General features: G+C 42.0%; 1 protein-coding gene across 1 annotated transcript in view; it reads left to right on the top strand.

Moving 5' to 3' along the window:
- ZNF804A (zinc finger protein 804A) overlaps positions 1–21799 on the top strand; it is an 88477-nt gene extending 66678 nt beyond the window's left edge. The window contains exons 3-4 of the mRNA XM_033516154.1: positions 11655–11785; positions 14162–21799. Of these exons, the coding sequence (XP_033372045.1) occupies positions 11655–11785; positions 14162–17441 (3411 nt within the window). The 3' untranslated portion in view covers positions 17442–21799. The remainder of the gene's footprint in view (positions 1–11654; positions 11786–14161) is intronic.
- The last annotated feature ends 1123 nt before the right edge of the window (positions 21800–22922 follow it).

The raw sequence follows: 22922 nt of genomic DNA on the forward strand, positions 1-22922 counted from the left end.
CTTTGCTGCCTCTTTTGCAGAGTGGAGAAATGGGAAATGGCCCTGAAAGAAGCCCCATGTTTGCCTGCCACTTCATCTAGAGAAATATTTTGAGTGATGAGGCTGAGCTGTTCTCCTGCCTTGTTCTGGGAGTGATCAGTGACTTTGCTGCTCTCTGTGCCTGTGTTAAGTGAGGACAAGATGAAATTGGCCACGGAGGTTGCAGCCCCTTCTAAGTCCTCTCAAATCAGAAATGAGATGCAGTTTCAGAGCTGTGCAAGGTTTTTCATGGCAGCTGCTTCCCACTGACTGGATTTTCAGGCAGAGTTTGAAGCACAGGCTGTTTTGTTTGGCACCTTGGGCTGTACAATAAATCTGAGTGAGGGCCAGAAATGGTGAATGGGTCTCCTGCTTTTCTTTGTTTGATACCTTGTTTGTTCAAGCCTTCCTTTAATTGCAGACAATTCTCAGCACTCCCTCTATTATACATTCATATGTTGAGGTTTTGTGCCACTCTGGTAAGGATGGTTGGTCTTTCAGCTTAAATTCTGCTGAATTGTGCTTTTTACTGTAACTGGAAGACATTTTAATGTGTCTAGGCATAGTCTATAAGTCTTGTTCAGGAGCTGTTTAAGCTTTGGAACTTGATGAATTCCCTAAGCCTTTTTGATTCTCTCTGTGACTATGTAGTTGCATCCTGCACAAGCAGGCAAGAAACAGTTTTGGGGGATGACATTTTGATGAATGAATTTAAGAATTTCATAAAGGATGAGTCACTTTGATGGCATTGAAAGAGAGAGAGAATTCCAACAATAAATCCAAAATGCGTGGAGAGAAAAAAGTGCTGCTTTTGTAAACGTTTCCTAAGCGTCATCTGTGGCAATTGTGCAAAAAAAAGGAGAGCATGAGGAAGGAAAAAACAAATGTTTTCCTGGCTTTTTTTTTCCTATCCCAGCCCAGAGGCTCTGCAGCATTTTAGTAAGAAATCTTGAAGCAGGAATGTGGGAATGTTAAGGCAGAAGTAACAATTTGAGCCCACTTTAAGGATGTTGTGAAGACTGGGAACAGGTATCTAAAACATCTACATTTCCATGGGAGATAACCTGTGGAGAAAAGGGCCACAGTTTTGGTAGGATAGAAGGAAATGTCATTATTTGCCTCTGTATTTCTGTAGCTATTTGTAGGAAAAGAAGTACATAAAGAAATTTTAACCCAACTTTGTGAGAAGGTTTTCCTCTGTTCATCACTAAAAACGCCCATAAGACTTTCTAGAAAGAAAAAGATTTGTGCAGTTATAAAAATAAAAAGACAAGTACTTTGGTGAGTCACCCAGGAAAACAAGGTGATCACACACAGGCTGCTCCTGTCAAAGACCAACAAAGACACCTGTTTCAATTCAATAGTGTAAATCTTGTGCAAAAGCAGAAAATCTGGTCTGTAAATACTTATTAATTGTGGAGTGCTCTAGCAGTGCTTGTGAGGTGCTTGAGGATGGTGAGAGGTTTGTTTGCAGGGCTGGGAGCTCTTACAATAAGATTATTTTTTTTCTTTTCTTGGCTTTGTAGGAAGAGCAAGGCAAGGATCACAGCTCTCATGGATGGTTCTTAGTTGCTGAGTACTTTGTTTCTTTGAGTTTGCAGTAGGGAAAGAGAGGGAGGCACTTTTTAAACTTTTGTAAGCATGCAGTTATGTTGACCTTGAGATGATAAAGCTTCTGCTCTTATTTTTTTCATTTTCTCTGGCAATGTTTTATCCAGAAATACCTTCACATGGAGTACAGAAATTTTAAATCTGTCTTCTGCTGAGATATACAGAAGGTCCACCTAGTTAATTGCCCGTTATTTATGTCCCAGATAGATGGCTTTTTATGAGCTATTTTTTCTTCTTTTCATCAAGCCTTGAGCTTATGGCAGTTCAGATTTCAGAGTTCAGTGCTGTAGGTAGTGCTCTGTGCTTTCTTCTTTGGAAATTGGAATTGTATCATGCAAGTGGGATGTATTTCTATCCTTGTCATTATTGTGAAGAAAAGGTACAACAGGATAATGTCAGTTTTCCTTAGGAATTGCTTTCTGCCTGTAAGAGTGTGGACTGAGATTTGGGTACATTTCCTTTCGGTAATGAGCTTTACGTTATTAGTTAATTATTGTTTTTCTTAATTTCCTGGTGATTCTTAATCAAGGCCAAATTATCTCCTGATAGGTTCATATCTGACTGAGGTAAAGAAATGTTGCAATGAATTCCTTCTGGGTTATATTGAAACAGAAAGCTGGACCTGCCAAACACCTTCTGGAATTAGGGGGAGTGAAAGAAACACCCCCAGCGTGCAAAGGCAGGAATTTGTTAGCTTAGCTTGAACAAAAGTCCTAACAGCCTACTGAAAGAATTACAATTAGGCCAATTATGATCATACAGGCACTTACAGCCCAGATTATCTAATTATAAGAGCTCGTTCCTGATAATGATACAGATATAATAAGCTTTCTAGTGTCTGATTCTTGCCTGGTGTTAATGGTCCTCCTGAAGAAGAAAAGTGAGGTGTCATTAAAAGTTGTCAGCAATATGAGTTCTTCATGTGGGGGGAGTGTGATGTTGGTTTCCTCTTTGCAAGGGATAAGGTGAAGAATGTTGATGGTTTCTTTCTCTTCACTCAGGTCTATTTGGGGACATTTTTATGTTTACTAGCACAAATACATGTTCCACTTAGCTGCTGTTTGTCTAGTGCTTCATGATAATGTAGTCAAGTTTGCTATAATTAATAATTTATAGATAATTTTTTTTACATATGTTGGAGGCTTTTTCACAGAATCCCAGAAGGGGTCAGATTGGAAGGGACCACAGTGGGTCATCTGGTCCAACCTCCCTGCTCAAGCAGGGTCATCCCAGAGCACATGGCATAGGTTTGGAATATCTACAGTGAGGAAGACTCCCCAGCCTCTCTGGGAAATTTGCTCAGTCCTTGGTCACTGTAGAGGAAAGAAGTTCATCCTTATGTCCAGCTGGAACTCCCTGTGCATCAGTTTCTACCCACTTCTCTTGTCCATGTTGGGCATCATGGAGCAGAGCCTTGTCCATCCTATCACACATGCCTGCAGACACTGGTGGACAGGGATGAGGCTCCTCCTCATCTCCTCTAAAGGCTGAGCAGCCTCAGCTCCCTCAGCCTTACCTCAAGAGAGATGCTCTGGTCCCATCATCATCTCTGTCACCCTCCACTGGAGCTGCTCCAGGAGCTCCCAGTCTGTCTTGTCAGGAGAGCCCAGAAATGGACAGAGCACTCTGCATGTGGCCTCACCGTGGCTTCATTTCCTTTTTATCCCTGAACTCACTTTTATCCATATTTTAAAGTTGCATTCCTCTAGCAAGCAGTAATGTAGCATTAGTGAGTTGTTTATAGCTCTGGGATCCTGCTGCCATCCCATTCCTTCCACATTCAGGGCCCCTGCTGTGAACTTGTGCATGTCCTTTTGGGAGTCTCTGTCACAGTCTGTTACAGTCCTGCCTTCCCACAGCAGCCTCCAAGCTGGGCTTTGCTGATAATTAAAGGAACACTTTATTAACATAGCATGGTGGTACACACATCCCTGCTCTGCAGTTACTGACATTTCACTCTGCAGAAGCACTGAGGCAGTAGAAGATACACAGAAATACAGAGTTGCTGGCCCAACATCTTTATTTTTTTGTTTCATGGTAATGTCAGTGGTGTTTTTCCAGAGTTACTTTGCAACAGACTTAATCTGCATCATTGAAACTGAAAACACAAATCACAGTACTAATTGATCTTGCCTTGCAAGATTCAGCCTTTATATCTTTATATTTAAGATTTTTTATTTTTTTTCTTTTTGTAATCTGGTGTTTTCCTCCAAGGACTCTGTGTGTGTAGTATTACAGGTTGGCTTAAGGATAACTAAGATTCTGTCTGTGCTACTTTGCTGTGGCTGAGACGTGTCAAAATTTGCAAATCCTCATTCTTGTCTCAGTTTTCATTGGTCAAATTTATGTTCTTTGAGGAAGCTTGTCATGGTCCTGGGATAATGCTGGCAAGGACCAGATCCTGCTGATGAGAAGCAATTTGTGAGCAGAGGCTTCGAACGGCTCAGTGATCCAATATAAAACTGATATGAGAAACGGATTGTGATTTAGTTCTGGCATAAAAACCTAAAAGAGAGCTCACTTTGGGGCAATTCATGTGTCTCCTCCAGCCCATCAGTTATTAGTGTATCCTTCAAGAGTTATGGGAAATAACCTTTAGAAGACCTAATTGCAAATATTAATTCCTCATCTTTGGTCACTGTGCGCATTGTAGAGGATAGAAAGATTTAAGATTTGGTAGGTTCATTTCAGTCTCTGTGGCAGACTTTCCTAAAATGTCAGTGGCCAAAGAGGTGGAAAGCAGAAACCATAGACTAAAAATGTCTGTTATCAATTTTTAATTTGCTTGTAGAAAGGGTATTGTGTCCTCCTGCAGCCAGGATGGAGAATCAGAGTAGCAGCAGGATCCTACAGAGAGCTTCAGTGCTGGGGACACAGTGACCACGGTGAAAAGCTGATAAATGCCAACACTGCTGTTGGAGGGCACTGGAGTGAAGAGCTGTTGGATGGAGTCTCAGAGAGCTCACAGGTGCCAAGTACATCATTCATGCAGAAAACAGCAAAGTGGTCTCCAAAATGAGCAAAAAGCAGCTTTAACAGCTGAGCCGTGCAGTCTGCTGTGTTGATGGGAGTATCCATTTTGTAACCTAATCCCACTGCAGAGCCATCCTAAAGAGAAATCCAATTTTCCCTCTCCAAAGAAGTGCAGAGGTGACCTTCCTCTGAGAGGACTTCTTGGTGAAGAAGTGGTTGCTCCTGTGAAATGGTTTGTGGAATATGAATGCCAATCAGACAAGGATTTTTCCATTAGCTTGGAGCTCGGTGGATAGCTTCTTGAGAAGAAGTGTTGTGGAGCTGTCAATATTCATGCATAGAGAATTGTAACTGGACAGAAAATAAAGCACAAATCAAAATTTCTCATTCAGTGACTGGTGCCCACCTGAAAACATCAGGAAGTCTCCTTGAATCAATACTTTGGTTGCAGTAAAGTCAAATTAGAAAATACTGGATATGCAATGCTCAGAAGGATTATTCTGGATGCATAAACTCTGCTGCTGGAGTGAAAGGAATAGTGGTGATAGTGCTGTGGGACCAGGGAATGGCACCTGGTGTCTGAAGTGATCCATGCTGCTTTGTCCCTGCAGAGCTGGCAAGAGGAGCTGTGGCTGCTCAGGGCACCCCACAGTTATGGTCACCTGGGTCTTCCCAGAGGGGTGGAGTTAAGACCTTTTCTCTAACAGTGTTAGGAATAAACATTTCTTATCAGGACTTACAATATTGCATGTGGTTTTGGTTTGTTTTTGTTGGTTTTTTTTTAATTAGAATCCAAAATGGTGCAGGAGGGTGGGTAACTGGGAAGTGACCCTTAAAGAAGTGACCCTTAAAGAAGTGATGTGTACCAATCTTGTCTTTAATCTCTGTAACCAAAGAAGCTTTCTTAAGTGTTGCTGAAAACTTTCATGGTGAATTTGAAGCCTCTTCTCACCATGAGCTCAGCAGGAGTTTCCCCATTGACTTCAAGAGAAGCATAATCAGGCCTAGAATTATTAAAATAAATACCCTTAAAGCAGAGGCTCTGTAACCACTCTCCAAATGCAGAAGCCTGTGTCAGCTTCATGCTCTTTTCATTATCTGGTGAAATTATTTTGATAGGTGAGATGCTAATTCTGTATTTCTGTGTTGTTTCCTTTGTGTGTCCTTAATATTTATGGAATATCCAGCTGATTTTTTGCTGAAGCTAACAAAAAATCCCCTGCAGCTTGCAATAAGCCCAGGCTGTTGTTACACACGTGGTGGGTAGATATCACAGGGAAATATTCAGTGTGCAACGCTCAGCAGTTCTGCAGGCTTAAAACAATGATTTTTGCACAATGGCAACGCTGCAGCCATTAAGTCAACTTTAGAAAACATAGTTATCTTAAAACAAAAGGAACAGAAGCCTTAATTTGTGCTTCATAACCTGTTATTTCTCAAAGTCCTGGAGCCTTGTTCAGCTGTAAGGCTCAGTGCTATCTGCATCCTGCAGCAGGGGATGCTGGAGAGGAGAAGAAATGCACAGGCACCAGAAGGGTGTCAAAGCAAGTGAGGCTTCTTGTGCTGGGAAGAGCGTTAATCATCCCATAATGAAGTGTGTGTTTGTTTCTGGCAGATAATTTGAGAAAGAAAAGAATGTGAGCTAAGAAATTTCTTCTTCCTTCTATTGCTCCTGTGTGCATCTTTTGCAGTTACATAATCAAGAGTAATTAGTGAGATATTCATCAAGGATAACTGGCTTTCATTTATCTTACAGATGCAAGGGTGAAAAATATTTAATGTTCTGATTTTCCTCGTGATTCTGAAATGGTATGGTTTTCATTAGGTTTTGCTTTCCATTTTAAGTTCAAGAGTAATTTATTTTTTCCCAATAAAGTTAGGTAGGAAAATCTAACTTGAGACACCCTACGAGATGCTTTGACACAAGTACATAGTCTCAAAAACTAATTATGTTTCATGAAAAGTTAATTTCAGTCTTTATATTAGAAAATTAGAAACAGCCAATATGAATTCTCAGTTGTATAACATAATACATATATTTTATATATATTGGTAGGTTCTAAATGCAAAAGCTGTCTCAACAGTTCTCTTTTGCAGACTCCACAACAAAGTGTACTACTGTGTGTCCTGCAAGTGTGCTCATGAACAACTTAGAGTTGTTTGAGAAAATTTGCATCACATCAATTAATTTAAAGTTAGTGAAAATCTTCTGAGTGGTGAAGAATCTCATCTTCTCCTCACCTGCCTCCTGTCAGGCCCATGATGGATGGATAAAGCAATACCAACCTTCCTCTCCTCTTAATTGATCCCCACTGCCTTCCCAGTCTGGGATGATGCTCTAGAAAAAGAGCAGTTCCACATCTACAGAATCAACCTTTTCAGGAATATTATGAGCTCCAGAAACTTGCTGTTTTTAAATCCTGCATATAACTACGTGTGTGGTAGATTTCTCCTAATACTGAAAGACCATCAGGGGGGAATGGCTGCAATCTGTGGTAGAAATACAAAGGGAAAAAAGGGTTACTCACAGCCTGGATGTTATTTGTTGTCATCATTTACAGTGTGGCACAAAGTTGTGGAGCTCTTGGTATTTAAGAAAAGGTTTAAATTTTGCAGCTGAACATGAGACACAAATAGCCATAGGCAGAGGCAGGCAGAAGCAGCTCCTAACTTGGAACAAACTGAAAGTTATTGCTAAGCCAGCAATAGATTAATGCCATTTTTTAAAGGCCTCTTAAAAGGAAGGTGAGTGGCCAGTGTGGTCCATAGGCTGGAAATGTGAGGAGGTAACTCCTGCACAAGACAGAAATCCTACAAATGGTTGTTTGTAGAAAGGATAGGAGCTGGGGAAGCTCCTGCAGGACCTGCAGCATTGAATAGCCCATGTCTCCATGATCCCAGCCTGCTGCTGGCTGGGCAGGTGGAGAAGGAGTGGGCTTGGTCTTTTATTTTGATGAGGCATTTTTAAAAGCTAAAACCACGTAAAATTAATGATTTAGTGACTACTGAGAATACAGCCATTTTTCCTGATAAAATGAAAGTAAAGCATCCACATTTGATGTCATGGCTGTTAAATTCTGTCATTTTATACTTCCATTGATCAGAAAATGAATTTATGGCCTGTGTATTTTCAGCACTGTAAAAGTACACGTAATTTAATTGTTCATCTAAGGTCAAAAGCAAATTAGCATTATAATATCTGAACTGCACTGCTCTAAAATCCCCTGCTAGACATCTTTCTTACTCCTGCAATTATAAAAACTGTTCCCATTGGCTCCTGACCCTGTTAAAGCTGTTCCTGGATAAACTTTGCAGGGGTAGTTTATGAGAGCCTGTTTGAATGAGCAGTCCTTCGGTGATGCCTTTGTGCTGGTGGGATTGCTGGTTTTTCTGTGGGATATTTGCAACACAGAGCCTGGATCAATCCTGATGCTTGTTACCATTTCCCCTTTGGTCTCATAAACTCTGTTAAAAGTCTCACTGCTTTTCTTCAGAGTCAGTTCTGACAACATTAAGTTATGTATTCAAAGTTATAAAATTGTTTGAGGCTGGGGTTTTTGCCCCCCCTCATTTTATCACCTTGATGCCATGGCATTCATGTAGGTTGAGTTTCACTAGTCAGCCTTTATGTGCTTTTGCTGGGTCTATTTATTAATCAATTCCTTCTCTGTGGTCCATTAGTTTAAAGGGCTATTGCTACAAGTGATTGAATCTTGAGTTTAAAAACAAAAAAAAGCCAGCAGACACTTTTCAGGGTGACAAAATAATGATGTAAGAGATGCATTTAATGCCATAATGTGTCTTTGAGACATCCTCTTTTTTTGAGAGGATTTGATCCTTGGGGGGATTTCAGGCACCTGTCTCTGGCAGCAGGATCTGGGCTTGTGGTTTTGCTATTATAAAATTCAGGGGACAATTAGGAAAGTCATGAATAGGAAACCTGGAATTAGGAAACTTTTTGAAAAGCAGCGTGCTGAAATGAACTGTCTAATAAGAAAAGGGTGAAGAGACCAGGAATGGGGTTCCTATTGGAAATCCTCTTAGGATTCCCCTGATTTTTCTTACAACTTGTCTTCCACAGCAAGTCTGGGAGCAACAAAGCTTTATGTCTGTGAGTGAAATGCAGCCACACCTGAGCTTGGAGCTCCTGTGGCCATCTCATGGGTATTTTTTATCTATGCACAGGTACACAGGAGCCTGTAAAAGTCTTGTTTTTCATCTAGACTGATGAGCCTCAGCTCAGCATAATGTGCCGGGTGTGCACTAAGATACCTGACTGCCTCTTTTAGAAACAGGTGGAATATTTCTGCTTCAGGCCCTGTGTTATGGTTAGATTTGTTAAAATAACCCAGCTTCTGCCCCAGGGACAGCAGCCCAGTGCCAGGATCACATTACAAGGCAGGAGAATCAGGGTCAGGCTTCCCATCCCTTCAGGCTGGGCAGAATCATTTGAGAGCGACAGCGCCCGTGCTCTGCACCCCCAGCACAGCAATTCAGTGCATGGGGATAATGATGAAGGCATTTAGGTCTCATGGAGAAATGTCATTTAATTATTCATTGTGAACTGCTGGTTGAACTCTGCTGGCTGGGTCACATGTATTTTCAGCTGCTTCATAAGCAGAGGAAAATGCCTGCTAATTATTTGCCTACTGATCCATGGAAAAAACCAAATATAACAGGCAATAAACTAGCTATTGAAGTTAGCATTAGTGAGCAGCTCTGCCACATGAAAAGTGGGAAGGAAAAGATGGTTTATAGGTACAAGTCACATTGGTTTTTCTGTTGCTGCTGTTTACTTTGAACAATTTTAGGGGGTCCTTCTGATGCTAAGAATGCACGGACTGATGGCATGACTGGGTAATATCTCATTTTCATTTGCATAATTCAAGTGAAACCGAGGATTTGCAGCTAAGGGCAGCATAAATGCAGTGCCAGCAATGCCAGGCATGACTGAGTGCAGTAAGGGAATGCAGGTGATGATAGTTCATCACATGGCTAAAAATACCAAAGTAGGAAACAACTACAGCATCAAAAAAGAAAAAAGAAAAAAAATGAGGGGGATGCAGTTACTCATTTAGATGATCTTTAATTTAAATAAAATAACATTTTTTTCTTAAACACCAGGTGCTTGTTTTGTGGTTCAGAGCTAGATAGAATTCCACTTAGACAAGCATTTTTTTCAGAATAAAGACCTCGGGAGCTGGCAAGGTATAATCTTTGCAGATTGTTAAAGCACTCCATGAAAGACTGAGATACCAGTTGTGAGAACAAAAGAAAAAACCAAATCCCATTGTGTAAGTTGTTAATTTTTTCTGCTAAGACCAGTTTTCTGTGCCAGGAAAGGGAGGGTGTATCTCCCAGGAGGTCTGACAGAAGGGGAGCTCTGGGACCAGGAGCTCTCCAGAAGAGCTGAGCACACAAAACTTGTGCCACATCTACCTGTAGCCATCCAAGGAGAACTTGGATGAACTTTTTTATTACTTCAAAACTGAGAACAAGCATGGAGTGCTCCTAACTTGCAGCAGTAAGAGCAAAGGGTTCAAAATCTGCTCAGACTCAAATCACTAATTGTAATCATCCCAGTAACTGCAGAAAAGTACTGTAGCTGGGAGGTGATTATGGATTTGTACACACCTCAGCTTCTCCCTTTTAACTGTGTGAGACAGTACCCTATTATCTTCCTTTTGTTCCCTCACTTCTCACTGCTTTCCTAAGCATTAGAGGGGAAAAATACCCTGAAAAAATATTGAGCTCCACAAAATGCAATTAAATCCTCTCTTTAAGTGCCAAGAGCTGGAGGTGAGGAGGGGAAGGAGCAAATTTGGTCTCTTCTCTTGTGCTTTGAGTGCTCAGGAGTTGCCTATGAAATGAAGTACTTCAGGTTTCATGAGTGGCTGGTTGGAAGCGGGGTCAGTATCAAGCTATCTAGGAAAACAGGAGTGCACAGGGGTAAGATATGTTCAACAAAGATGCTCCACATTTCAAGTATTCTTTATCTGGGGAAAAAAAAATTACATCTGGTTTAGAGTGTACTTATAACCTTATACTGTATTAGCACGATCAAACAAATTTTTATCAGTAGAAAATTTTGATGTATAGAAAATATACATGGTGGGAGATGTGATTACATTTCAGATTATTTTTCTCTATCTATCAAGGATTTCCAGGCATTTGTCTGTAGTCCCCTCCCTCATTATTTATCCCGACAAGGGGGTAACAAGTGACTGGGTTCTTCCCAGAATTGTGAGATTATGTTTTTGTAAGATGATGTCATGGGACATAATCAGGGCACACTGAGGACCAGTGGGGTCTGGGACCTACTGGAATGCATTTTGCTGTCATGAAGAACCAGGGAAGCCCCTGCATATTGTCCTCCTGTGATATAAAGGAAACAAGATTCCCTTTTTGTGTGGAGAATCAGAGCTGAGCACTTCCATTTCCCTCCAAAGGAGCAGGCTGGAGATAAAATCACATGTGATCCTGGATTACACCTCGGTATCTGTATAGCTGCTGTGTCAGACACCAGTGAGAGCAGGAAACACAGGCTCCTTCAAAGGGACAATCTCCTCATTTCAGAATACAAGACTTCTCTGTCCATCACATCCCTTGGAGAGCCCTGCTGGGTCAGGACCCCAGCATCCTGGGCAGACAAAATCCAGATTTAACATCATCTGGGGGGGTCAATAGGCTTTTGAGAGGCTTTGCAGAAAGATACCTGGGGTGGTCTCATTTTTTTATTGGCATCTCAAAAAGCAGTTATGCCGTGGAGAATGTTTGGGGGAAGAACCATGAGCAAAATTCTGGGTGAACTTTGCCTCACCCACTGAGGCTGGTCTTCATCATCACAAAAGCTATGGTAAAATTTTCTAGGTTGTCTCTAACCTATCTCTGGCATCTCTAGGTATTTGGGTTGTTCCCTTGAAATCCCTAAATTTGTTGAATGGCTAGGTCTGGAATAATTGATGTGGTGACCACTTACCAGCAAGTAACTGTCATTACAATGTTTCTCATCCCAGGGGTTTTTATGTGCATTATGTGGCTGTTTGTTGCAGAGACTGAAGGAACTGAAACAGAGGGAGTTTGCTCGAAATGTAGCATCTAAGTCACGAAAAGATGAAAGGAAGCAGGAGAAAGCCCTTCAACGTTTGCACAAGCTAGCTGAGCTAAGGAAACAGAGAACGTGGTAAGTCCATAGCTGCTCAAACAGAAAAAAATACCTTTAAATAAGGTATATTCTTCTTATAATACCTCCACTGATAGCTGATGCTGTGGGACACAGGAGACCCTTGGCTGTAGCCACACACACACGTTTTTAGGGTGTTTCAGAAGCATTCTGTGCGCAGTGTTTGGTTCACACTGTGTGCAGGAATTGATGTTTAACATTGCTTTTTCAGCTGGGCTAAAATGACACGTATTTCTAGTTTAAAAAAAAAAAAAAAAGATGTGTTTCATATATATTTCATAAAACCAGGCACTTTGGTTGAAAGCTGAGTGAACTAGGTCATGCATTTGCAGGCTGACACTACTTCATTGATGAGGTGAGGAACACAGTCTGTCTCTCTAGGATGTAACAGATCTCTCCGATTTAGTTTTCAAAATGCTCGCCTGGGAAAGCATCCAGAAACCTAGCTTTAGATCTCAATAGCTGGATTTTTTTATATTAAAAGGTAAGTGCTCCTTTTCCCCTGCTCAGCAGTGTTTACCTCCCTCTGCAAAAGTGACTCCCTGCTACTCGTACATTTTTAGTATTGTATCTAGGCAAGCTGTTGAAATTAGTATTGAGCTTGCTAGTTGTGACTGAATTCTCAAAATATGACACAGTTCTGACACTGATAAGCCACTGAAAATATATGTACTTGTCACAGTGTAATCTCTGAAGAGAAAAAGAAAGAAAAAGATGTCGATACTCATGTGCAAATATTTTCTCTTTATTCAGCCTCCACCCCCACAGATGAACTAACAGAGAAGTCCAACCAAGCTGCAGCTCTTGTTCAGAAATAGTCTCTTTGTCCCTAGTTTGGATGGTGGGCAGTGTCCTGAATCAAAGTCTGACTGAGCAGGTGGATGGGGCATGAATGCTGTGGGGTCTGTTTGACAGGAGCAACACAACACCTAACTCTTCAATCCTCTTGCCATAACTCATGTGGAGAATCTTTCTCCTCCATGAGTGTTTTAACTCTCCATATTTTGTACTTGAGTATATTAGATATCATTCCCCCTAAACATGCTCCAAAACCTGAATTTTGCATATTTCATGAGCAAGAGGAAAGAGGAACTTACTGTTTTCCTTTTTCCATGTTAGTGAAACACAGATTTTGCAAGCCTTTGTTGTTTTTAGATTATTTGGGGGTTTTTTTAAATATCCTTTTTGCTGGCTCTTGAAGGAGAATTTCTATCTGATCCTAAATTTATCTATTTCATAATTGCTATTTATTAAGACTGAGCATCCTTACAGGTGTGACATAGACAGACACATAGGATTTTTTAAACTGGCATTTTCTAGGCTGGTTTTGTAGAAGTCGCTATTTTATTCTGTGAAAGAAAGGATTTTCCTGTGGATTTAAAATATATTTCAGATTTATAAAGAACTGGGCCAGGCAGGAATTCTCATGAGGAATTCCTTTCTCATAAAACCTCTACCTTAATTTCTAGACTTGATGGGGTAAAGATATTATTCTTCATCTCAGCACTTCTTGGGGTCCGAAATGACACTTGGAAATTTTACCAGTGACTCACCAGCGAGTATTGCTGTGCACTGTAACACAGAGAGATTTGGCTAGAACAAACAAATGGTTTTAACATGGGTCCATTACTCCTAGTGCTGAGCAGTTTCTGTGGATTCTGGAAAATTGTCAGCTTAAACACTTTTTGCATTTCTCTTTGCTTCCTATTAAGTCAAATAGAACAGATGGGAAGAGGGCATGAAATGAAGAACAGAAGTAGACAGTGATAAATTTTTTTCTCAAGAGGGATGAATCACTTTACTTCTGTCAGCTGAAATCCTCTCTCCAGTTTTATTTCTCCATGAAAGAAATTACTGAGATGGTTTGGTTTGTGCACACAAACAGGATGGGAGCTGCTGGGGGGCTGCCTGTAGGCAGAGCAGCAGTCACTGGAATGATGACTACGGGGGAAGTGCTCTATGAAGCACTCTCTGTTTTAATATATTGTTTAGCATGAAGGAATGTAAAACTGCTATCTGTAGTAACAGTGTTGTAACCATGGTGGTCTGCTGAGAGGAGAAGAGATTTCTGTGGAGATAGACAGTTTCTTCTTTGGCCAGCCAGTGTGTCCAGGAAAAGTTAACTATTTTGTAGGAATATTAGTCCTTCAGCTGATAACTTCACATGAAGGAGCTACGAGCATAATATTTTTTTTATTTTTTTTTTTACACCAGATCTTTATTATAAAAGATGGCATTTTTTTTGTAGTCTAAATGTACATACCCACAGAGTCTTCCTCTTTCCTTAAAAATCTCCCTTAAATGCCATTGTAATGCCATGTTTCTGTCAGCAGTTCTCTGAACAGTACTGACTCAAAGTTTTATTTTCCTTCCTAGTGCTCCTGGAAGTGGCCCTATGTTCAAATCCACTACAGTGACTGTGCAAGATGATTGCAATGACGTCCCCAAGAGCGCTGCCACAGATTCTGCCAAAAGCCAGGATTTCAGCTGTACACTAGTGCACGACATGCAGAATTGCAAAGACATTGCTTCTGTTGTTCCCTCCGCTCCTGGGGATGCAGGTGGTCACCAATCCGACGCTAACAAACGCGGAGATCAGGTTCAAAGAGCTCAAGGACACAGAGTCGGGTTCTCCTTTGCTTTTCCTAAGAAAGCAGCAGTCAAACTGGAGTCTTCAGCTGCTGTTTTCTATGAGTTTAATGAGGAAACCTCCATGGAGCATGGATTTAGCAGAAGGAGTAGGTTTGTTCCGGGAACATGCAACCTTCAGTCTCCTTCAGCAGCAGAAATAGTTGTATGCCCTGAGGAGAAACACAACTGTTTTCACCCACTGGTGGAAAAATGCACAGAAACAGCAGAAGCTCCTGAAGCTCAGGAGCCAAAAGAGCTACCCAGTGAGGAAAGCAGGGTGCTGGAGAGTCCAGCTTTACCTCCTGCCGTGTCCCACTCAAAGCAGCCGGTGTCCTCGGGCACGGATGGCCACAGTGGGGATGTGAGTGCCGCCGACTCGGGGGACCAAGCTCTGTCACCCTGTCCCTCTGCAGACAGTGCTCAAGTCCTGCCCCTGGACGGCAGCAGGCAGGAGCTGCAGGCCAGCAGAGCTCCTGTGCAGGAACCTGGGGAGGATTGCTCCTCTCTGCAGGATGTTGTAGAGGAAAACTGTAGCGATGGGAACAGTGATCCATCCGCAACTCAAATTGAAATAAAAAATCTGGGGGCAGATGCGGTAGTTCCACCACCATCTGAAGAAGGCAGTGGAGCCCCAAAAAGCAAACCAGACATATACAAGAGACCCTGTCAACCCTTTGTTCCTGTTCTTAGCAAATATGGATCAAATATTCTTCAGTGGCCATCAGAAATGTTAATTTACACAAGTACAGATCCGTCAATTTCTTATAGCTGTAATCCTTTATATTTTGATTTTAAGTCGTCAAGTGTAAGTGAAAGCCAAGAAAAGCGCAAGCATCAACCAAACATACCTCATTTGCACCATAAAACTGAATCTAACCATATCTTAGTCTCAGATTTTACAAAAAGACCTAGTCCGGAGTGTGGTGATTATGAAGTAGAAGTGAATAAAAATGTGTGCAACTATACAATACCCCTGTTAAGTGATGTTTCCCTCTTCAGAAATTGTGACCTTGCAAAAAATCAAAACAAAGTGTCCTTGGATGAGTCACTCGGGATTAGAAAAATAGAAAAGTATCACATATCTCCTAACCCCTTACGACAAAACACTGTGATAGATGAGAAATACAACAGAGTCTGGATCAAAGAAGGCCATGAAAAATGGCTTCACAAAAGCAGAAAACGGAAAAGGAGAAGAAAATTATGTCATTGTCATTATCATCACTGTGGAGACACAACAATAGCAGAAATGGAGATGTCTCCAGTAACTGAAAAAGAAGTTACTTACAGAGACGAAAATAAGTATCAGCACCTCCAAAATAATGCAGAGAAGTGCAGACATGGTGCATGGTTAACTGCAGGCGAGGTGCAGCAGTCACAGCCAAAATTTGGCATTGAGAAGGGACCTAAGAGAGTCATGTCTGCATCAGATCACATACACTGGGACAGAGGCTGGTGTGACTTTTGGAGTGCAAAAACCAGTGGCCAGCACCATGGATGTAAAAGACCACACAGAAAGAGCAAAGCCAGCTCCCAGAGGCAGGCGAGGCAGCTGGCTCCGAGCTCCAGGAGGCACAGCCTAAGGCACTCGAAAACCTGCTGTAGCTGGAAAGCCAGGAGGTCAAGCTGTAGCCCAGAGCATAAATGTTCAGGACAGTGCAGCGAGGAGAAGGGGCCGAGTCAAAACCAGCCCATAAAGAGAGGTTACAGCCTTCTGACAGAGGAACCCGAGAAACCTCACCGCAAGAGGAGGCAGCACACCTACTCCTCTTCCTCGGATGAAAGCTCATGTGGACAGGCATTATCAGCAGAGCAATGTCTAAGGCAAGGACATGCTTTAGCTGCCTACCACAAGGCAAAAGGGAAGCGCAGGAAAAGGAAGACGAGAATCCATCAAGTTTTCCTTGACAGGAGCGCGAAAAGCGAGCCCTCTGAATCTTCCAAAGAAAATTCTGCAAATTCTGTGTTAAATATTTTGGGGGACTTGCTGACTCGAGAGGATCTAGAGGAAGCTAACGCAGCTCCCAAAGATGATGGTGATGATGATGCAAAAGACAGGGATGAAACAATGGAGCTGGAGGAAAGCAAGTCTCCTCTAGAAACTGCTGGCCCACAGGTTCTGGAAGATGATAAATCCACGGCGTGCGCAGCGATGGGGAGCGCGCCCACCACGCGTCCTGAGGTCACCACGAGTTCTGCTGCTGCTGCCCCCGAGCCCAGTGCCACAGCAGCTCCTGCCAAACAGGGTGTTGTTCCCCAGGAGGGAAAGAAAAAGGAAAATGTCGACGGTCGTGAAAATCAAGCTCGTTACAAAGTTCCCGTCCCCAGCAGACACTTGGAACAAGCTCCTCCTAAATCCTATCTTTGCCATTACGAGCTGGCCGAGTCTCTACCGCACGAAAAGATGGGTGAGGTGGCCGGCGAATGGGTGCAGTGCAATCCCGGCATATTTAGCAGCCCCCCGCCCTTGCCATTCAAAGAAGCACACGTAAACACCTTTCTAACCACGGAGCAGCTAATAGCCCCCTTCCCCCTGCCCGAGCAGGCGCTGATCCTCGCTCCCGACGGCCGCGAGAAGTTCAAAGAGCTCCCATCGGAGGCCTATCAGCAGGTGATGCCGCTGGCCAGCAAGGTGAAGTTCGCCTTCGCCCCTCCGGCCATGCAGCCCCCGGGCTCGGCGCTGCCGGGGCTGCCGCTGCCGCCGCCGCTGTGCTCTACCTCGGTCACCACCATCCACCACACCGTCCTGCAGCAGCACGCCGCCGCCGCCGGCACTATCAAGCTCCTGCAGCCCCACCAGCAGCTCCTCTCGCAGCTGCCGGCTCTCTCCAGGGCTCCTTTACCTCAGGTCCCGCTGGGGCCGCGGCTGTGCCCGGCGGGACACGGGGCGCTGCTGGCCCCGGCGCAGCTGCCGCTGCTGCCGCCCGCGCTGCTGCCGCCCGCCCCGCTGGCCTTTCCCCCGCACGGCGTCTTCCCGTCCCTGCTGGCCCCGCACCCGGCCGTCATCCCCCTGCAGCCGCTCTTCTAGCGGGGAAAAGCCTTCAGCTGAGCTTCAGCCGCAAGCTTTGCAGAGCTTGGAGTGATCCGGGCAAAGGAAAGCGGTTCAAATGTTCCTCGGGAAGCATTTGCTGCAAGGGTAATAAAGATGCAACAAACAGACGTTCACGGCGAGTTCAGACCTATACTATTACTAAAGCACTGAATAGTCTGATACTAATTATGAACTATATATATATGTGAAAATCATGTCTTAGAATATGTATAATGTATATAAAATATATTTATAGTTCTATAACTTATGTTGTAAAGTATTCACTTTTTTGTTTTTTATCTTTGTGTATTTGCACCTATTTAATGTTTAGACAAAGCTGATGCACTATGTTTTGTACTATGTTCTCTGAAACTGTAAATCTAGTGACAAACTATCTCTTGCAATAAATTTTTGTTAACCACTTAAGAATATCTTTCATTATAAGCCTCATGGATGTTGTTCTTCCATGTCCTTCTGCAGCTGAATAGCATCTTCTGCCCCTGCTGTGTTGGGATAACCAGGTTTCCTACATGTCAGTGATTTATCAGGGGGGCTTAGGGGCCAGTACCCGGCGGGCAGCGGTCTCACCAAGGCACAGAGAAAGGGTAATAGATGTGTTTGTGTCGGAGGCTTGATGTCACCGTGACAAATTTTGCCTGTGTGCTCACACTGCTGACTGGTGGAGCTGATCCCTTTCACACTAAACCACAGAAAGGCAGTGTAACAAACGTAATGCTGGTGAATGGAAGGGGAAAAAAGGCCGCTATTGACAGCAGCTTGGCTTGGAGGGAATATTGCTGGTAGTGGAAGGGTAGAGCCCTGGTTCCACTGGGCGGTTTCTCTGATGGCCCACAGGTCTGTCTGAGAGAAGTTGTTGCTGCTGGGCAGCGTGTGAAGGCAGCAGGAGCACAGGAGCATGAAGAGGAGGTCAGGAAACCCACCACTGACACAAATTCTTACCTCACCTCGCCCCCCTACTTCCCGCAGCATTTCACTAAAGAAATAGAATAACACAAACTAGAGATTAATTATAGTAATAATTTACTACCATCGTTTCTAACTGTATTCCAGAGACTTCTCCCTACCTCTGCAGCCTTTTCACTGCTGTCAGACCTCACACAGCTTTAGCTGGTGAAATCTCCTTATTTGCTTTAGCATGAGGTGTATCAGACCCGTGCCTGTGACGGTCCAGAATGAAAGCAGAAGTCACTCATCCCTCTGAGTTAAAACAAAGTGTTATCATGTGAGTGAAGCCAAGGATTTGCAGCATGAAGGTTAGTGCTAGAAGTAGGCTTCCATAATAAAAGGTAGGTAGGCTCTCCCAATTAATGACTTCTTTCCACCTTTTTATATACGATAATAAAATCATATAAAGTTGAACTGAAAGAATAGTGAATTTTAAGTATTCTTAATATACATTGCATATTAATAGCTACAGATTTGCGAAATTATGCTATATCTTACAACATATATATCTGGATCTTATTTTCTGCATCGATAGCATTAGAACTTACCTGTATCAATATTGCAAGTTTTAGTATAATATTACATTAAAACTGTGGCAAACATCTTGCCACAGTGATTACAGAGCCAGCTGCTCGAGGGACGCAAGCTTCCCATTTAGCAAAGGGCTAAATTATGTTAATAGGCAAAAAGAAAGAGCAGATGAGCAGCCAGGTTCTGGAGAGTGTCTGGATCCCCCACCTGAGGCTGCAGCAGGGAGTGGGAGTCAAGGAGCAGCCACCCCTGGAATGCCAGAAGGAAGGTAGATTTTCTCCAGCTCTAACTTCAGGTGGATGCCCATTTCTAGTTCTGTGGTACCTACAAAATACAGGACTCCAGGACTTTGTGCTCCTTCTTTATCTCAAGAGTGTGCCTGCATAAGGTGTTTGTCTCCACTGCCTCCTGTTGGAATCTCCTTTGGAATCGGGAGGGCTGTCCTGGCTGATCTGGGGCCCTTGGCTGACATGTCCTGGCTTCTGCATTCTGCCCTCCTCTGTGGGAGACAGCACACACACACACTGCCCTGGGTTCTGATGTCCCATCAAAGACAAAATCCCCCTCATCACAGAGCAGTACATTAAGGAAAAAAAAAAAAAAAAGGAAAAGAATCCACATAGGACAGATACGGTTGCACATTCTGGCAGATTAAAAATAGCCAGTTTAAAATTTTCAGTTGCAATGCTCATTGAAAAATCCCATCTGTGAACTTGAAGACCACGTTTTTTTCACCAAAATGTTCCAACAGCTTTGAATTCTACTTTTTCCTTACAATTTAAATTATTTTAGGTTGTTAAACAGTGTTAAGACATTGCACAATTCTTTATCTACTGTAATTGCTGTTCAATAGTGTATAAACTATTTAAAATAAAAGACTAATAACCATAAAATGTAATAATTTTCTAATATGGTATTGCCTTTAATGCTAGAACTGTTTGTATATGTGACTTCATATGTAAAAGCAAAAGCAGTATAAAAATAAATCATAAGTTTCAAATTGAACACACTAAATTAAATTACCTAATGAAATATTCCTTTGAGTTTCTGTTTTATTCTTAAATACATAACTTCTAGTAAATTATATAAGGGTAGCTGTTCTTCTTTTGTATATTTTTCCTGGTATTTTAGATTAAATGTGTATTTTTAATCCATAAATTGGTAGTCTGATTTATAAACAAAAACCATTGCAAGTGCTAAATAAGTGAATTTTTATAATTCTAAATAAATTCTACCCAATTCCTTAAATCTAAGTAATTTACATCTGAATTTACAAATTTGCACAGATCTAGTGTGTCTATGCTCCTGGCCACTTTGCCAGATCTAGAATTTACTGGGATTTCTTCCTAGTGCAGGCAGTAAAAGTGTTGCTCCCAAAGGGCAGGGATTAGACCTTGGGATCAAGCCCTAAGTGAGGTTAGAGATTTTGTTAAGTGGTTTCCCGGAGCAGCTCTGCACAGAAGTGCCTGAAAAGGTACTCTGTTCCCTTGAGAGGAGAAGAATATCTTCATTTTGGTCCTTAGAAAGTTGCAGCCTGCCCAGACTGACCTTCCTGGGGACATTCCATTTCTCAGGTAACGTGAGCCATAAAATAATGGTCCAGAGGAGCTCTTGGGCATTAAGGAACATGAACCTTGTGTTGTGAGGGACAGTTTGGAGTAACTGGGCTCTTGTCTTGTGTCTCTTGTGTCTGTAAGTACACAGAATTTTGCAAATGTTACCAATATATGCAAAGAATTGGATTGTTGGTTTGGTTTCCTTCACAATCTAGAAGCTACACGAGCTGTTAATTGCTGGGGAGAAGCCACCAGATTTCAGATTCTACATGAGTGAGCAGTGGGCTGTGGCCACGGAAGAAGTCACAGACATTGGTAAAAGAAACACTTTGTGTGGAGGATTATTGAGTGAGAATGTTTTTTACCTTTCAGTTTAATCAAACAATGAAATAATTATGAAGCAATGTCTTCTTTACCTGAAATGTTAACTTTTTATTAGCTTGCCAACTTTTTGCACTTGTAAAAGAATCCTTTGGGTATGGTGTTGAAACAAAGCTTTAAAAGGCTATTGCAACATCCAATTCTCTTTACTCCTGTACATGAGGATGTGCTGCTAATACAACAGCTCACATGGCTATAATTTTTCTGACAAGTTTCTTTTCTGTAACTGTGCTTTTCCCTCAAAACACATGTTTTCCATTATGGTAATATTTACTTGATATGCTGCGGTTAAAATACAGCTTTAAATATATTTGTTCAGGTTCTTCTTGGTGTGAATTTTATGTACAGCTTCTGGCTTTTGGTTTGTAAGCACCAAAAGTCATTCATGCTGCAATGCCAAGGGTTTTGTTAACTCCTCCAGATTAAGGCAATACATTATGACCACGTGAATGTATTTTGAAGACAGTTCCTTGTTTGTAAGTAAGGTGGTAAATTTTATTCTGATGGCTGTTTTGCTGTGGTGCTCAGAGTCTACATGTTCTAAAGTCCACACATTCATTTTCTGCTCTCCAATTACTGTGCATTGCCTAAAGGCTTTTGTATGTGTAGCAGTGCACACATTTATGCAATATGCCTGCCAGTTGTAAACTATTGCAGTGCTACATTAACGCTCTTTGTTGAAAGTAAAGACATTTTTACTGTATAAAGATCACTGGATATTTTTTAATTAACATGGCTGACTATCTAAATGTGTATGTTATTTCATAGATCACTTTGATTTAGTATTTGCAGCAGGCATGGTTTTGTGCATTATGTCCTTTCTCTTTACTTCAGGAACATTATAAAGTTTTCCCTTTGTGACTGAGATTATCAGAGTTTATTGGGATTTGCATATTTATGAAAACAAACCAGGCTATTTTATTACTTTCCTCTGCAATCAATGTACCAACTTTATGAATTATAAGACACCTTCCTTTTGCTTTGAGTTTCTGGGGTTTTTTTTATGGATATTATAAAAGCCTGGGAGAATTTCTACTGAGTCTAAACTTTGACCCATTAGTGAATTTCTGAAACCAATGGAGTCCATGGAACCTTTGCCATTAGTGTTACTGAGGATTTATTTTGACCAGGAGCATCAGGCCTCTTTATTTATTAAAACTTCCTAATACTTGCTGCTTTCGGTTGAATTCCATGAGGTGTGACGAGGAGCACAATCCATTAAAGGAAAATGAATCCATTTTTAATCAGTCTTCTGTGGGAACTGAATAGTACAGATCATACCTGGGACCAGGTTCCTGAATAAACCTGAAGCCCTTGGGAGGGGATGCTGATGGAGTCATCCTACCTTAGCATTACTTTGTGAAGTTTCCCTTTACTTTGTGAAGCTTGTCACACCTCTCTGGGTTCTTTGGAAGGAGCCCCTCAGACCATGCACTCTCTGTATGAACATTAAAACCTATCTTTGGGCACCCCATCACACCCATCCCTCCATCATTGCCACGCTGCCCAGCCCAGTAACAGTGAGCTGTGACAGTCTCCTACCTCCTTTGTTGTCAAGTTGTTGATACAATTAATGACCACGAAGCTATACCTTTACAATTTCTGTTCTCTGAAACATGCACCTTCTAGTCTAATACCAAAGAGGAAAACAGTTCATTGGAATATTGATTTCTCTACCTGTACAGGCTCACTTAGGAATTTTAATAAGTAGGACTACATTAATACAATTTGCAGGTAAAATAATGTGTTGCTAGTCTTTATTTTTGCTGGGATAAGATCAAAATGTGCGAATCCGTGTAGAGAAAAACATCAGTAAGCTTCAAATGTGAACCCACAATGAATACAGTAATATTTATGAGAATTAAAGATGGTTACTCTTAAATCAGAACTGGTGTTTGTTTGCTATGAATAAGACTTTTTTTTTTCCTCAAAAGAAGCAGCAAACAGGATAATACTTTTGAAAATACTTGGTTTTAAATCAGCTGGGTGGGACCTGTGTATCTTTCACATGAGTGAGAAACAGCAAGTAAGTATTGGACATTAA

The sequence above is a fragment of the Parus major genome, chromosome 7, assembly GCF_001522545.3.
Source record: "Parus major isolate Abel chromosome 7, Parus_major1.1, whole genome shotgun sequence".
Classification (NCBI taxonomy): domain Eukaryota; kingdom Metazoa; phylum Chordata; class Aves; order Passeriformes; family Paridae; genus Parus; species Parus major.